Here is a 17,934-nt window from a genome sequence, read left to right as displayed (position 1 = left end):
TACTGAAATCTTTTCTGAAATACAATGTAAGAAAATTAGGTGGATGTAAGGTATCCCTTGATTTATATCAGAAAAGTCGTTTTCTACGTCATAAATGTTATTCCCATGCTTTTTCAAAAAGAAAAAAAAATCAAAAAAAGGAATTTTTTCTTTCTTTCAAGAATCGAATGCAAAATAAAAGATCTATAGAAAGAGAGAAGCACTCACATGGCAGTGGTCTCCAGAGCATTTTTGGAGGAAGAGTTTGAGATTTCCCTTGTTGGTATAAGGATAAACGAGCATTGGATGCAAAGGATCTTCAGTACAGAGACCAATCAGAGGCAAGATGAATTCGTGTTTTAAACCCAGCATTTTCATTCCTTCTTTGATGAACAGGGAGGTTTGAACGGAATTTGCTTGATCTGAAAAGTGTACATAGATTGAAAAATTATTATTTTTCCACAGGGAAAAATATTATTTTTTTCTCCATCGCTGGATCTTTTATTTCTCTATTAAATCTTTTGTGACCCATCCGCTATTTTCGTTTTTATTGTTTATGTGTGCATCATAAAAAGATCGTTAGAGTGAAAGAAAAGTTTTCATTTTTTTCGTGCATAAATTGTTACGGGCACACATTTTTTGGTAATTTATATATAAATATATATCGTGGGGACTAGAATGCTTACGATGTCAACCTTCATCCACCAAAAAGTACCCCTAGATAGAAACGAATTAACGCGTCTAATATACAAATGAATAAGAATTGTATTAGTGTAGTGGTAGTTACACTACATTACTCTTCCACCAGAATTTTATCTGGGATAGAATTATATGAATGGATATAACTAGTTGTTTCATTGCCGTTTTGCGAAAGATCGGGAGAGCTGTATTAAGTTCACTGGATTTTGAGTGCTGGAGGTGAGAGCTGTATTAAGTTCACCGGACTTCGAGCGCTGTACGTGAGAGCTGCATTAAATTCACGGTTGTGTACGCGGTCGAGACAAAGTGGCAACAGTGCGAGGGGGTTAATATCGCAGTCACATATTGCAAGTCAACTGTTCAACATGTTTCATCCATTAACATATGCGTGTTCAAATCGAAGTGGGGCGTTACTATCGAGGTATGTTCACATCACGTGATCGAAATCAGATTGTGGAGCTAGGCTACCGACAATGTCAACCGTCATCGATCAAGAGGTAGCTACAGATAGAATTGTGTTATATATTAGTGAATTGGAATTTTATTATTGTAGTGGTAGTTACACTACAGTATTCATACTATTTGTAGCGTTCTGCTTAGAAAACGTAAAATGAAACGATTCAAAACTCGTTACGACGTTCGTCAACAGATGTCGCTGACTGAAAATGGACATCAATGCTATCTCTGCTATATTTCCACAGGCGTTGGTTAATTACGACAAAAGAAAACGCCAGTTGTTAATTTTGAAAACATAGTTTTTTTTAAACAGTAGCAAATTTTAAACAAAAAGAAAACCATGAAAAATATAATAATGACAACCGAAGTTGACATCGTCAGGGGGTACCAGCCCCGGAAGTCATTATAGTAAAAAACCTTTTCTATCGAGAGAGCATATTATATTTCTCATGGTTGTCTTCTTTGTTTAAAATTTGCTATTAGTTTCAATTTTCTTGTGGAATTACTGCTGCATTGCGCAATTTTCCTTTGAAATTGTAGTTTTAAGCTCGTTTTTTTTTATGAATTTTGATTTCTCTTTTTATTATATATATATATATATATATATAAATATANAAAAAAAAAAAAAAAAATCCGAGTCCTCTATACTATACTAAATTTAAACAACATTACGCATTTACGGTAAAGAAATAAAATAGTGTTATAAACTAGGTTTGAGGGGCTGTTTAAATATTACATTATCATACTTTTTTTCTATCGTTCTTGACTCCAACAAAAGCTTTTTTACTTATACCATTGAAAGCAATAAAAAGTCATTCTACTTCATTTCTTTAAAATGTAATTTCTCACAAAATTTAATAACTTGGTGAGGGGTTTTTTCCTGATAAAAAGAATTAGGTTTACATTGTTCATACTCTCTTGCCAGTAAAAAATTCACAAATCTAAAACATCTCATTCAGTGCTTACATAACATTATAACTAAGTGAAAAAGAACAATTACCTGTAACAGTTTTGACAAAAGCTGGTAAGCTGTGCGGCACTAGCATATCATCATCCCTTATAATGGCACTGTATATCTGACCATACGTTCCTACATGAAATAAAAAAGATCACTATGTTTCGTGAAATTCAGGGATAAACATTAAGAAGGTGAGGGTGAAAAGTAAGGTTTTATTTACCTTCCTGCAATTTCTCCCGGAGATTAATTTTCCTTCTGTCCATTCGAATTTTAGCGACTTGTTCGGAAATGTCCCTGGGGTCCCATAGAGGCTTAAATTCATTCACGGGGACACAAGTAGTTGTAGTGGTGATTGGAGTCAGCCTTTTGAAGCTGGCGTAGCCTAAGGGAGACAATGTATTGAAGTCACTTCTATCGAGTTTAGAAGATACTCTGTAACAGCAACATTCGACAAACACTAATTTTATTCGAATAAAATTTCAATAGTTGTAATTTTATTTTATTTTATAACCGTCGTTGAAAAGCCGGCCCAATTCTGAGTTTAAATCATCATCATCTGACATCAAAATTCAATTCCGCAGCCTTGTAAATTTGACCCCAATCCAGAACACAACGGAATTCCTGAATCAAGTATTTTATTTTATATTTTATATCCGTCGTTGAACAGCCGGCCCAATTTCTTGAGTTTCAGACTACTAATGTTCAACTTTGTAGCCTTGTAATTTTGAACCAATCCAGAAGACAAGGAAACTCCTGGATCAGTACCACCAGAGGTATTGATTTGTTATGGGAACATGGAGGAGGACTTTGCGACTCGACAGATTTAACGTGCATCAGTCACCATTTACTACACGGGGGAAACTTCGGCAGGCGGGGATCGAACCCACGAACTCTTGGACATGGGCCCAGTGCTCTACCCACCAGGCTATCCTGGCCTTGAATCAAGTATTGGAAGAAATTTGCCTTCGTGGAGGACTTTTTTGATGGAACTAATCCACATTTGCGTTAAATGGAGAGGAAAACCTCTCAAGTTTAGCCTCACGGCATCCATCGTCTACCACGGTGAATATTTTACTTCAGTATTGTGGTCGATGCAAGCCGGATGCGGAGTTCGTATCGACCAGCCATCGCTGGGATTCGAATCCGGTTCACCTTATTGGAAGGCGAACGTTCTATACTGTGAGCCATCACGGCTTACAATGGACTAGTGGCGACGGCCTGGAAAACATCCTTGAAGATGATCCGAAGCCATACAATTACAATTTTGATCCAATGCGGAGCCCTCCGCTGCTTATGGTAGTTCAATGACCTGCGAGGCGAAGTCGGGCATTTAATGGTGGAACAGTTTTACAAAAACCGATACCGCACACCCTAGGTCCCTTCACAAGCTGATTAAAGTGGTCATCCGCCACACACTAACCGCATCCAGTAATGTTTGACTTCGGTGATCTACTGGGAACCGTGTATTAACGATCGGTCGTCCACTGCGGGACTATAGATTATCTAGCTAATGTAGTTTAACAGTGTGGTTTGTTAAATTGAAAATTAGATTTTTTAAAATCAAAAACAACTTTTCTGTACGCTTAAATTAATTTTTCGCTATCTAAGAAAACATGTTACTATGAGTAACACATTAGTTGGTAAAATCAATCATCGATTACTTTAAAAAGCATTATACGAAACATCAAACGATTTAAAATATTATTAGTCAAATAAAATAACATAATATCATTTTATTTTTATTTTTTAATATCTAAAGAATCATGTCAATAGATACAATTAACGAATTACTTTTTAGAATAAGAGAAACAAACTTTTGTACTTTAACGATACAGAAACCTTTAGTACCGCACTTTACCAAGGTAAAGTGCGGGATACTTGATTCCGCACTAGCGGATTACCTCAGTGGTTTTTGAGCTTTAACGCTAACAAATATTTAGTAAAAATTCTGTAGTTGTGTCTTTTTGTATGATACTCTCATCATCAAAAATTTATTAACTTTTACAAGGTATTTATTTATTCCTCAGATTTAATGTCGTTTCAGTCACCCTCTGAAGAAAGCTGAAATACAGAAGTTTAGCGTTCATGGTTGTAACGAAATACTACCATGGTTTTGCACGGGTCTTAAAATTGTTTAATAATGGTAGTAAATGCTGGTCGGAATTTCTCTTAAGATTCCACTGGAATGGAATGACAGAGTTTTGGTTTATTAAAATATCAATGTTTGTTTTAATTTCGTCAGCACATTTTACAATGTTTAAGACTTGTAGCAAGCGAATTTTATTAGTTTTTATTTCCTGCTATAGTGTAAAATAGAGAATTAAAATATGCTATAGTTCAAATTTTTAATACTACCCTCTTATAGGTAATACCACCAGTTGTTAAACGTATGAAACCCTACTTAATAATAGCCACCTTTAATAATTTTCACCGAACTTTTGAACAATTAATTTTGGAAACAGAATAGTGTCTGTTAACAAAATGTGTCTGTAACAAAAGGATATATTTTTATTCAGTGAAAAAGAAATTATTATTTGAGATATGGATCAAACGATTCAAAATATTAGTTTTTTTTTTTTTTTTTTTCGCTTTGATCGAAAAATTGCGTGTCGTTTTCCAAAATAAATAAGCAGATTCCTTTAAGTTCCAATCCATATCCTATAACAAATTTAAGAAATCATAAATAGTTAAATTGCATTACTGTGTGGAACATGATATTTTCATAAAGTTATACATATGAAACTCTCTAGTATATTTAACACTGTTAGGTACTGACGTCAAAAAAAGAAACATAGCATGAAGCATGCTATTCCTCAATAAGTAGAGTGGCCGAAGGAGATTGAAAGAAAAAGAAAATCGAATGAACAATAATAAGAAACTCTCTAAACATGAATGAGATTAAAATTCTAGTCACGAACTCCAAGTCTTTTCGCTTCACTTTAAAACCGAAGCAAAGAATAAAAATGTCTCAATGAAAATTCTGTAAAAGATCGTCTGCGCGTGCAGAGGCATCCAAACGAGTGATAAAATAATATACTGACAGGTCAGTTTAGTCAGGGTTATGATAACTGGCGGGAAGAAAAAAAAAGTTCCAATACATTAAAAGAAAAAAGCGAAAAAAACTTCAAAATAAAAATTGGATGGAACAAAATGTCCACTCATCTACAAAACTAGGGTTGACAGTTGCGTTACAGTTATTTCATCTTATTTATTTTTTTATGCTACACACAAGGACGTGTATGGGAAATATAATCTGGTGTGAAAATTTTTTCGCCAGAAGTTCTTTTTGTCGCTTGAAGAATTTACAATTTGTTTGTTGGCAAATATAGCAACGAAAAAAAAAACTTGTGGTTCAAAAATAGTTTTTTATTTTTTTAACGCGATAAATGGATCACTTATATTTTTCTGTTAAAATGAGGAGCTTTGAAGATTATCTTGTCAAAAAATAATGACACTCGAAATATCCCATTGACGCAATTTTTAGAAATTGTTTGGGAGTTAACTTTAACCGTTTTATTTATTTAACTTTTATTTCTGATTGACTGCGAAATATTTTTATTCTGAACGCGAATTCACGAACGAAAAGCTTTTCAAAGTGGAAACGGAGAAAAATACATCACAAAATAAATTTGTTTATACAAAATGTTACATTTATTTTATGCTTAGTTTTCAAAAGTGTTTTTTTTTCTACAGATTTTTTTTAAAAATAATTGAGTTATCGTAAATGAATTAATATATTTTGAATTAATATAAATGAGAATGTGTCCACATTACCACTATGCGCCAATCTTCCCGTTCTGATGTTTTAACACAAAAATTGTTCAAATAAAAAGTAAAAAAGATAGGAAAGAACGAAAATAAAAAGAATTAATTTCCAAATAGATTTTGCGACTCATCTCCAAGGCATCACGGAACCTCAATTCCCTGAACACCAAATTTAATTCCACCATTTTAGAACGACTTATGTTTAATAAAGGTTAATATCATACCCTAAGAAAGGGTTGGTTGGGTTGATAAAGATCGAATCATAGCAAATTTTTATAACTGTTGTAGGCTATTAAGGTAAAGGGTGCGATTGTTTTGTTTTCCAGCGGCGCCATCTATGGGCAAGAATTCAACTTCTGCAACACCCATACGTCACACCCGTTCATAGGGAGAACCCATTCATCCACAGATTCGTAATTTTGACCTGAACCAGAGAACGATCAGTCTCCAATTCAGCACCACCAGAGGTATAATTTGTTATGTGAACATGGAGGACTTTGTGACTCGACAGATTTAATGTGCACCCAATAACCATTTGCTACACGGGAAGTCTTCAGCCGGCTGGATTCAAACTCCCGTTCTCACGAATGCGAGTCAAGCGCTCTGCCAACCAGGCTATCCCGGCCAATTTTTAGAATTGAAATGCTATTATCAAATAACTAATTTGAGTCAAATTATTTAAACGGCTTTAAAAACTTTAGTTAAAACTACACTAGCTAATTATTATTTACGAAGCAAGTTTGTCAGTTCAGATATTATTACGCCAATTCTTTGACCAGGTGACAAAAAAATTCAGTAATAAATTGCATCAGAATGTCGCAACACTGAAACATTTTTTAATTATAATCGTAAATCTGATTTTGAAGAAACTTATTCATCATCTGGTCAGAAATTACCCCTATGTATCTATAGTTAAATTGCACAAGCATTATTTGAGAAATATTATTTCATGGTTCATATAATTTTACTTACTGTTAACACTACTGTTGTTGTTCGGTGTGTCTGGCCTCAAGAATGTATGACCCTGAGTTGTCGCTGATAAAGCTGGAGAACTGCCACCGTAACTGAAAACAAAAAGAACATGAACTTAAAAAACTCTTTTCATAATTCATTCTAATAAATTTTAATAATTGCGTTAGCTTTCTTGCTAACAGTTCAAAAAATTGAGGACCAATTGGAACACGAATTTATAACAGATTTTTATTGTAAATCTTCATACATCAAAAAAAGTTTTTGAAATAGACAATGTTGTTCTTAGAATACTGAAGCATAAGTTTTCAATGATATTACTGAATAACAACAAAGGATAAAAGCATAAAAATTTAGTAGAAGAATTGTAAGAAAGAATTCAATTGTGTTAAAATCTGGCCAAAAATAGTGCAGTTTAAATATTTGGTTGATGTAATGCTATTTTTTTATTTTAACTTATTTAAAGAAATAAAAATATAATAAAAAATGTCTTGTTTAGATTGGCAAAAATAATTAATATTTCAATTTCTTTCAGAGACTTAAATTTCGAATTGATTGATTGTAGAGTTCTAAATTATAGGGTTATAAGGAGAAAACTCCAGACGATTTAATTCTTAAGCATTCTTAATTAGAATAAATGTGAATTCTGAAGCATTCTTAATTAGAACATACCTGTATTTATAAAATTTAGATATGTACTGATTTACGTTATTTTGATCTTCGACAGTTTTTTTATTATTATTTTTATTTTCGCTATTCAAATACAGGAAAGACCTTTCTTTTCCCCAATATTATTTAAAACAATTTAAACCTAGATTGAAAAAAAAAAAAAAAAAAACTCTGTGGAACAGCATACTCACAGAATTGTCGTTGATATTAACTTATCCATAACTTTCGCTATATTATTATATTCGATACTTAACATTCTCGTTAGTGGTCGTAAATTCGATATTTATAGTCAAGCATGATATTCATGACATATCGTAGGGAAAAAAATATCGGTATCGCGATATTAACAAACATCGATTTTTCATGACATCTATTGTCTCGTATTTAATCTAAACATGATGTAACCTTGATGGAAAGAGATAAAATTATTCTTTTAAGCGAATTTGTCACGTGGCATACGCTCAGGATACTATTAAAACTACCTAATATCAAATTATTTTTATTCATTAATAAATTTTTTGAAGCAAGTTATTAGATCGTTTGCGTGATTGCTAAATTTATGTTTATTTTAGACTCAATTTATAATCGATCCCTTCTATGGGGAGAACGTGTTTATATATAAAAAAACGGAGGGAAGGTGGGAAAAGGCAGAGGATGAGAGACAAATGAGTGATGCCCATGGATAAGAAGGTCCGCGGGGTGTCCCGAAAACGTTTTGGCTTTAAACGAAAACGCAGCGGGGGATGAAACACACAACACAAACCCATAACAATTCATCCATTTTTTTTCTTCTTCTTTTCATTTTGACTTCTGCCATCCATCGCGCCTACACTCTCAATTCTCTCGTTTTTTTTGTTTTTTTTTTTTTTTTTAAAGTCTACCCCGGCGGGGATCCCATAAGGATATCGAGATGGTATAGAATGACAGTCACGTGCAATCCGTGCAAAAGAATGCTGAAGAAAAAAAAAAATAAATTTTTTTTTCAGTCTGCCAAAAAAAAAAAAAAAAGGTATAGTAGATAAAATTGAATGAAAAAAAAGAGAGAAATAAAAAAAAATTGAAGTATTGAATTAAATAGGAATATGTAGAAAATAAATTGCTGTTTTTTCAGCGGCGTAGCGGTCAATGATCAATTTTGGCGTTGCAGAATCGTTTGGTGTTTTGGGGAAAAAGAACGAAAAATAGAAAACATGACAAAAATTGAAAACATATTATAATGGATTTGACAGACTTGTCAAACTAAGTTGATTTTTTAAATTTATAAGCTGTCTACGATGGCATAGCTTAACCAGTTAAAAGCTTTTGTTAAGTCTAGTTTTTGACTCATGGTTTTGGTTAAATTATAATCCATAGTGACTCACGATATCATGCTCCAATTACTTTTTTCAAAAACAGTTTTTGAAAAGCAAAATTTTTTTTTTGTTGCCTTAGACTTAAGTTTTATACTAAGTCTTTGTCTTGTACTAAGTCTTCTTAAGCGATTTTGTGAAGTCTTGCCTGAAATATCAGGAATGTTTAAATAGATTTTCCCGATTCTAATGACATAGTTTATAATTTAATTTAATGTATTGTTTACTTATGAACCCTATATAATATAGTTTTCATTTAAAAATTCCTTTATGCATAGTTCGTATTTCTTTAGTTTCCTTCTATATTAAAAAATCGAAAGGGCCGCCGCTGCTTTGAGTGTACAACTTAATGTTGCATTTCATTTATTGCAAATAAATTATATGTCTTAGAAACTTGAAACGTCTAAGATGGGTAGATAAATGTAAAGGGAATACAATGGGGTAAAAAAAAAAGTTATCATTCAAGAATTATTAACTGTTAAACTTGTAGGAAAAAACATGTTATAAGCACCAGACCACAGACCTCCGGAATGCAACTTCAGAGTTGAAATTTTGCATGCTGAAAAAACCATGTTTATCTATTAACTTAACACTGTTTCTTTTCGTAATTAAAATTTATTCGAAAGTTATTGCGATTTAAAGCGCTTTTTTATCATAATTTTTTGGGTTTCTTTTTTGCTTTACGTTACATTTTGCTTTGCTGCACAAAATCTATGAGACTTATAAAATAGATATTACGAAGGCTTGTAGAAAAAAGTACAGAGAGACGAGAGAATAGGGAAATTTAAGATTCGACAATTAGTTCGAGATTTATTAAGTGTTAAACTTTTAGGTGAAAAAAATACCATGTTTGGTCAATCTGCAGCCCGTTGAAATGCAACTGCAGAGTTAAAATTAGACGCGTTGAAAGAACCATTTTTATTTGTGAATTTTAAGCAGATTTTTCTTCCAAATTCCAATTGGTTCGAAAGTTATTGCAAATTCTTTTTTTTTTATTTCTCCCCAGCTTTTTTTGCTTTAAGTAGTGACTAATTACCCATTGTTGTAGAGAATGTATTTTCCCCTCACAAGATCTTTATTTATTTCATAAACTCGCGCTTAATAAGGAGCAATATGAAGATCAGACGATTATTTTTAATTCAGGTTCGTTCATTTCGTTATAACTAACATGTCAAAAAAATTTTCTTATATAAAACTACAATAATTGTATATTTTGAAAACAAAAAATTCTGCGCTTCTGTAAAAAAAAAAAAAAAAAAAAAAAAAAAAAAAAAAAAAAAAAAAAAAAAATACAACGTTTAAGGAAGGCGGAAAAAAAAGAAAGAAAAAAACGATATATGAGAAGCCTGGCTTGGCGAGCGGAGCCTCTTAATTAGAATAAAAAATTCTAACACATCAAAGGTAAATTTTTTTGTTTCGTTGGTCCTAAACAGTAAATTTTAAAAGTGAGTCTTCAGTGGTAGACGGACCATGGGTTTAGAGTCCCCTTACCGTTGAATTCGTGGGATTCGGTGGATTTCATGGAAAAACATGCTCATCAAACTAAATTAAAAAAAAAAAAATTTTTTTTACACAAAATCTTATCAAATATTTCGCCGTGATCCACTGAATTAAAGAAGGAAAAAACCTTTTACAGTAACCGTATCAACAAATCAACAGAATTTACCAATTATATAAAAATTCAATAATCTTTAGACGGAATTCAATGGATGGTAAAATATGCAATAGCAAATCACAACTTAATTTTCAACTAAAATTAAATTAAAATCGCACACAAAATCTCAATAGTACAGAGATTGAAAGAAGGCAAAAACCTTTCACGTTTGGAATAATGAATCAAGTGAAGAAATCTAGTGGAAGGAGGCATTATGGTTAAAGCGAGTTGAATAAGTAAGAAAGAGAAAAACAAACAAAAGGGGGGAGCGTTTAAACAAGGTAAGAAAGGTAGAGATAGATTGATCTTAAAGTGGAAAGGCTGGGTAGGTGTGTCAGAGGGTTTCGCCACCTCCGGAACCAGTTCTATGATCCTCTTGCCCGATAATAAGGGGATCGTCCACTAAGTGAATTTTCTGTCAGGGAGGAATTAATTTTCTCTCTTTACACTTGAAAGAATATTCTTTTCAATTGAGCGATTTATTGCTTTAATTCACAATTACTTTTAGAGCTTAAATGCGTTTGCAGAAAAAGAATTACATTTAAAGTTTGTTTTATGACTATGCATATGTTAGCGAAGTGTAGGAATCAGTTATTCTGCAGGCTATCTAGGCAAAAATGTAGATTAACTAAAAAGTCCATAAGCAATTAATTCAGATTTCTAACGATTTGCAATTTTTAAGCAGAATTTTTTTTTTAACGTGTTTGTTTGCACTGCCCTAGCAAATATATCAGTAATAATGTAAACAAATAATGTGTCAAGTTAAAATAAGAAGCTATTATTGCAACGTTGTAAATTATGTGCCTTAAATATTGAGAGAAACACTTTTAAAAATTAATATATTAACCCTTTAGCTACGAGAGCCGCATTTAGCCTGTATCCACGCGATACCCTGTGAGTACGCACGTCGTATTTAGCCGGTATCCACGCGATTCTCTATGTGTACGAGAGCCGTATTTAGCCGGTATCCACGCGATGCTCTATGTGTACGAGAGCCGTTATTTGGCCGGTATCCACGTGATGCTCTATGTGTACGAGAGCCGTATTTAGCCGGTATCCACGCGATGCTCTATGTGTACGAGAGCCGTATTTAACCGGTGTCAGCGTTATACCGTTTGATAATATTGAAGTGGTTTAAATATATTACTGGATTGATGCTACTAAAATATGCTCTTAAAATGTAAGAAGTTTCTTCCTGTGTTGTATTTAGGAGTCAAGTATTTTTTAGGTACAAAAGTAAAATATAATACGGTGCACAATTTGCTGCGTTTTGCATCGTTCAGTGGCGACCCTTCAGTGGGGAGGGCTGGCGTAAGGAAAGGGTTAACCGAGAAATATTCCAAATTTAAAGATATTTAACTACCGGCGTTAATCTAAGTGGTTTGAAGTATATAATGTATCAGTTGTGTGTCAATAACTAGCATGAAAACTGAAAAAGAAAAAAAAAAAACTGTCTAAATTGTAATTTCTGAGGAAAATCAACTAAAAATTTGCAACAAACCAATCGTTTGAGATTTTTCAGCCTAGTTTCATTACATTGGAACTTGATTCATATTTTTCGTTTCCCTTAATTATAATAAGAAAAAAATACTTACACCTTGTTCTAATTCCATACTATTATTTATTTGCGCTACAATTTTTCACATCTCGTATTTTGTGCTATTTTTAAATATTATTTTCTTAACAGATTTTCTGTTAGATTAACTTGAGTCATTATAGAATATGTAAACTGAAATTTTAATTTCTAAATGTGTAGATAATCCCTCACTTTCAGTGAATCATATTCGATTTGATTTTAGAAGCGAATTATATTTTTAAAGAAACCACAATACCTAAAATATGCTTATACACAGTTGCAATTTCACCTAGTTAACGGAGATATTGTTCCACGACAAAGAGAATTTTTCGACAGTAATATTTAAGTGAAACATTGTCGTTACTTCAAGAGTAACGTTTTTTTTTTCTAACAGTAAAATACGCCTTAATATATTTAATTGTATGAGATTAACAGTCTGATTTCATACAAGTACCGGAAAGATTGCTTCCGAATTAATTACCCGCCCGAAAATAAATAATTTCTTTTCAAGTGCTAACAACTGAGGCTTTCACAAAATTGCAAAAGATTTTACTAAAAATATTGGGCCGTTTACAAATTGAGAAAATTAAGCCCATTAGAAAATGCATGAAAAAAAAATATTTTTCTTTATTTTAAAATTTGTTCTCTAATTGCCTACTTGGAATCGTTTGAAAAAAATCAACCATTCTAATTTAGTATATTGAGACAAGACTTATACGTAACAGTTAAGTTACTGATCTAGTTTAACCTTGGTTCGAATTATTTCCTGAAACTTGTTATCGACGTTTATTTATTATGATATTCGTTTATATTGTGTACAGTATTTCATTTTTATTTAAAAACTATCACTCTATGATTCGTAAAGTATACAATATAAAATTATACATGATACCATATTGGGTAAATAGTCTTTCCGGTTTTGTAGACACGTGTGCACTTTTTTTCTCGAAATTTTCAATAACCATTGAGCATAAATTAGGCCTATAACAGCGCCTAATTCCCTCTTTTAAGTTAAGGCAAACAAGCTTGTTAGTACCTTAGACTTGAAAGAAAAAGAAATAATGGTTTGGCTGTTAACGTTACACAACTAACGAGCTACCAACGACGGTTTAATGTTATCTTTAATGATGATTCGAAGACAATACCAGAGTATGCACTTTCTACTCTACCACTATTTAGATCGGAGGGCGGTAAATGTTAGTAGTATAATAAACCGGCCTCCGCATCACGCTTCCCTACCGTCGCATCACCATCGGAGAAACACATTGCATTAGAGTGGATTTGCCGACACCCAGACATTAGCGTGGGGGAATCGAACCTTGGCCGCGAAACCGTGGTAGGCGAAGACTAGAACCATCGCAGAGACTGGGTAGCAAAAATAAAAAGATACTACGGTGTTGAAAGAGGCGTGGTGGCCCAGAGGATAGAGCGATCGCCTTCCAATGAGGTGAACCGGGTTCGAATCCCAAGGATGGCTGGTCGATACGAATTCCGCACTCGCCTCGCAACGACCACAGTGCTGACGTGAAATATCCTCATTGGTAGACGGATCACGGGTTAGAATCCCCTTACCGTGGGAAGTTTAAGTGGTTTTCCTCTCCACGTAACGTAAATGCGGGTTAGTTCCTTCAAAAAGTCCCCCACGAAAGCAAATTTTCTCTCACTACTTTATCCAGGAGTTTCCTTGTCTTCTGGACTGGGTTCAAAATTACAAGGCTACGGAGTTGTACATTAGTAATCGCAAACCCAAAATTGGGTCTGCTATTCAACTACAGTTATAATATGGCGTTAAAACACATGGTATGGGCGGCCATTTATCACCAAAACGTAAATTTTCACGAGCAGAGAATGACTCTAAAATGAGAAAGCGTTGTTCTTTCGTATAAAGCTCCATTTTTAATATCACTGAGCTCTTAGCTGTTCCACCGTTAGCAAAATTTCGTTGTACGAATCACGCAAAATTCAAATTAATTTTGGAACTTATTTCATAAGATAACGAACATATACGAACTAATTTTACTCAATTCCACACATAATGATAAATGAAGGAAGTAAACATTTATGCAATATGAAGAGCATCCCTGGAAAAAAGCAAAAGAAGGAAAACGGAAAGAAAAGGATTCAAATGTTTCTTGTCAGTGCTTACGATCGGAAGACTTAACAAGAATCCTCCCCATCCAAAATTTTTTGAGCAAGTACCGCCTTTGGCACAGATTCTCATTTCTCGCCAAACCAATTTAATCGAGAAATTACAGGAATTGCCTCTACTAATAAAAGTAATTTTTTTTTTTTGTTTGAAGATTAATTAATAAAAAATCGATGCTACTTCAGTTATTTATTAACCAAAAAAATTCATTTCTTAATATTAGTGATGATACATGTTTAAGACAGTATTATTTTCACACTTCATAAACTATCATGCTTGTAACGTATGTCATTTAATTGCACGTTTCATTATATCTTAGTACATTTAATTATCATTTATTTCTGCATATAATTTAATATTTATTGCTATATTTAGGATTTTCAGTTTTAGCTGCTTAATCATTGCTTTGTTAAATATTTTGATTTGAATTTGCGCAATTTCGTTATTATTGAAGTTATACTTCTTAAGCGACTTCCAACAAGGTTGCGTTAAACGTTTAACGCTACATTTTAATTGACCGGAAAATCACGTGGTAGGATCCAGTTTTCCCTCATTCATTTCCATATTGTTTTGGTTCACACTAGCATAAAAATAATAGAAGTATTGTTTTTCTATAAATATTTTTTTAGTTTGTTTTGATACACATATAATTTAATATGGTAGTATTTTTTATTTTCAAATTTAGTGGATGAACAATTGTAAAAAATGAGTGAAAACAATCCCACGGACAATGCGACGGATTTAAGGTTATGTCAAGGTACGTCTCTTGTGAATATCAATTGATTGTTTCTCTTCTGAAATGATACTATGACGCATTTACATACATTATTAATACAAATACATTTTCGAGGGCGAGACGATGAGGCAACCAAGAGGTCCACGAGGGAAAAATGCACAATAATTACCGTGAATACAGAGCACGGAAGCGAGCGGAGCAGAAAAAAAGAGTCGTTGAATAGAACTAGTGATTCTTCTACGGCTGCTGATTCTTCTACAATTAACGTCGCAGGTTTAACTTCTTCCTCGCGGAGGGAGTCCATGCACTATTTTTTTGTTTGAAGATTAATTAATTAAAAATCGATTCTATTTCAGGTGTTTATTAACCAAAAATTTCATTTCTTAATATTAGTGATAACACATGCTTAAGACAGTATTATTTTCACACTAACATATTTGTAACGTATATCATTTAATTGCACGTTTCATTATTTCTTAGTACATTAGTAGTTAATTTAATTATCATTTATTTCTGCATATAATTTAATATTTATTGCTATATTTAGGATTTTCAGTTTTAGCTGCTTAATTATTGCTTTGTTAACTATTTTGATTTGAATTTGCGCAATTTCGTTAATTTTCTAATACTTTAATATAAAACGGAATGAAAATAATCTAATTCTGAATATGAACAGCATTCCAGATAGCTTATTAGTTATTCTATAAGAATTATTCAATTAAAATGCTAAATTAATTATTCTACAATCATTTAATTGATACTTTCATTCATCCATGCTTTGGTATGACCGTAAGATCATAAAATATTAAATTTCATTTCTGCTTCCTATAAAAATCTTACAATTAGAGAACAATACTTACTTTTATTTATGAAATATATAAAATCCCCGTAAGACACATTTTAATTTATGTATTGCATTAAATCCCCGTTCGATTATAGAGTAAAATTGATTTTCATTTATGCATCCTATAAAATCGCCATATGCAGTTTTGCATTCCATTATATAACTTTTATATCATTGATTAATACTATTTAATATAGGCTGTGTACAAATTGAAACTTAATTAAAATTACGGAAAATGATATATTACGTAAATCTTATTCTGCGTTGTCAAATAGTTAAGTCACATTTTAAGCTTAATACCCAATTTGGTCAAAAAATATTATTAAAAAAATATAGCGACAAATTTAATCAAATTTAAAAATGACGTAGTTTGGCCTAAAAATATTAAAGATCGCCAAAACTGAAAAAAAAATTAAGACATAAAAAATGACGCCAAAGAGAAGTTAAGTCGCCAATATAGAAAAACTCATTTCATATCTCCCGTTGTGATCTAATGCTTAGGAAAAGAGAGTATTAAATTGAAGTCAAGGACTTAAATTTTCCTACCTGTTGAGTTCACGAGAAGAGAAACTTATATTTTTATGCCATTTATATTCTAGAGGCGATTTTTTTTCTGCATAGGGAAACTTCTGTTTTAATTAAACGATTGTCGTTTTATTGCTTTTTAACTGCTTAGTTTTCCAGGTAGGACTAAAAAACAGGTTTGCGGTTTTTCGTTTAATGCAAACAAGAGAATTCCAAATAAACTGAATACAGTATTAACGAAAAAAAGAAAGTAATTTATTGGCATTTTAACTGCGTTTTTCCCCTCTATTATTATAACAGAAAACCTATAGCGAAAATATAAATTAATTAAATGAAGTGAATAAGTGAATTTTAACTAAACCAAACACATAAATTTTAGAAACGGAGAGTGATTTACTAAGTACTAGGAGGCTTCGCCCCCCCGCTCGCTGGCGCTCGCCAACCCCCGGAACTGCTTTCGTAGTTTATTTCGGATTGCTTCGCAATCCGATGCTCGCTTTCCTCGCTCATTGGATACGTTCTTAACGTATAGCTTTTGTATACTTTTTTGAACACTGAAGTTCCGAAAACTTTTCACTGTAGAAAATTCTAAACCTGTGCATTTCAATATTAATTGCAAACAGTTCACATATTTTTCTTAATCACACTATTCTAAATTTGAGTTGTTGAGAAAAGTAACTGTTGTAAGTTTTGTTTTAAAGTCTTTCCCACCAGAGGGCTAAAACCATGTGTTGTAAAATAATATGAAATAGTACTGAACGCCGGATGTAAAGCATCGGCTTCGNATATTCTTATACGCTCACTACATGCTCTTGCGCGCCGAAGCCTATCAATTAAAAATGAAAACTGTTGCCAACGCGAGTAAAGAAATATCATCAATTTTATTGATACATACGTATTAGCGTTTTATATAATATAGATAGATTTTTTTTTCTACCAATATTTTTTTCCTTATTTTTTCTCTCGCTGTTTTAAAAAATCCTTTATATAACATAGAAACTAAAATACTACATTCGTAGTCAATTACCAGGGGTTTATAAACAAAGTGAGAGCTCGTCAGGCGGTTCGTTTCCTAGCTGTGACAGTATGATTTGTGAACTGATTTAGGCCGGCACTAATGGCCTTTGGCCAGGCTGATCTGGCCTGCTATTAATCACACCGGCACAACGAATTGTTTTATATGCATGAATTTTTAAAATTTAGAAAAACAAAATAGAATGAACTGCTCTAATGTTTTTTTTTTTTTTAAATTTTTATTTTAAAAGTAATACAATGGAAAAAAAAACACGTAATATTGCCATACAAAATGTACACTATTTTTAACAGGGAGAGGACACGACTTAAATTTATTCTGGAATGAGTTGGTTGGTCGGTTGTTAATTTACGTCGCACTAGAGCTGCACAATGGGCTATTGGTGACGGTCTGGGAAACATCCCTGAGGATGATCCGAAGACATGCCATCACAATTTTGATCCTCTGCAGAGGGGATGGCATCCCCGCTTCGGTAGCCCAATGACCTGCACGCGAAGTCGAGCACTTTACGGCAGAACAGTTTAACCAATACCGCACACCCTCGGTCCCTACGCAGACTGATCCAAGTGGTCACCC

The 17,934-nt window shown here is 32.8% G+C and overlaps 1 protein-coding gene across 3 annotated transcripts in view; it reads right to left on the bottom strand.

Moving 5' to 3' along the window:
• The window catches only part of LOC107457357 (tyrosine-protein kinase RYK), a 258,687-nt gene that overhangs the window by 8,694 nt on the left and 232,059 nt on the right, over window positions 1–17,934 (bottom strand). For all 3 annotated transcript variants that reach the window (XM_043046508.2, XM_043046458.2, XM_043046428.2), the window contains exons 7-10: window positions 6,830–6,921; window positions 2,313–2,474; window positions 2,135–2,224; window positions 208–401 (exon numbers count right to left, since the gene is read on the bottom strand). In XM_043046508.2, the coding sequence (XP_042902442.1) occupies window positions 208–401; window positions 2,135–2,224; window positions 2,313–2,474; window positions 6,830–6,921 (538 nt within the window). The remainder of the gene's footprint in view (window positions 1–207; window positions 402–2,134; window positions 2,225–2,312; window positions 2,475–6,829; window positions 6,922–17,934) is intronic.

Source organism: Parasteatoda tepidariorum, chromosome 3 (genome assembly GCF_043381705.1).
Source record: "Parasteatoda tepidariorum isolate YZ-2023 chromosome 3, CAS_Ptep_4.0, whole genome shotgun sequence".
In the NCBI taxonomy this organism is placed as follows: Eukaryota; Metazoa; Arthropoda; class Arachnida; order Araneae; family Theridiidae; genus Parasteatoda; species Parasteatoda tepidariorum.
The sequence above is the reverse complement of the archived record's forward strand: the minus strand, read 5'-3'. Positions and strand labels throughout refer to the sequence as shown.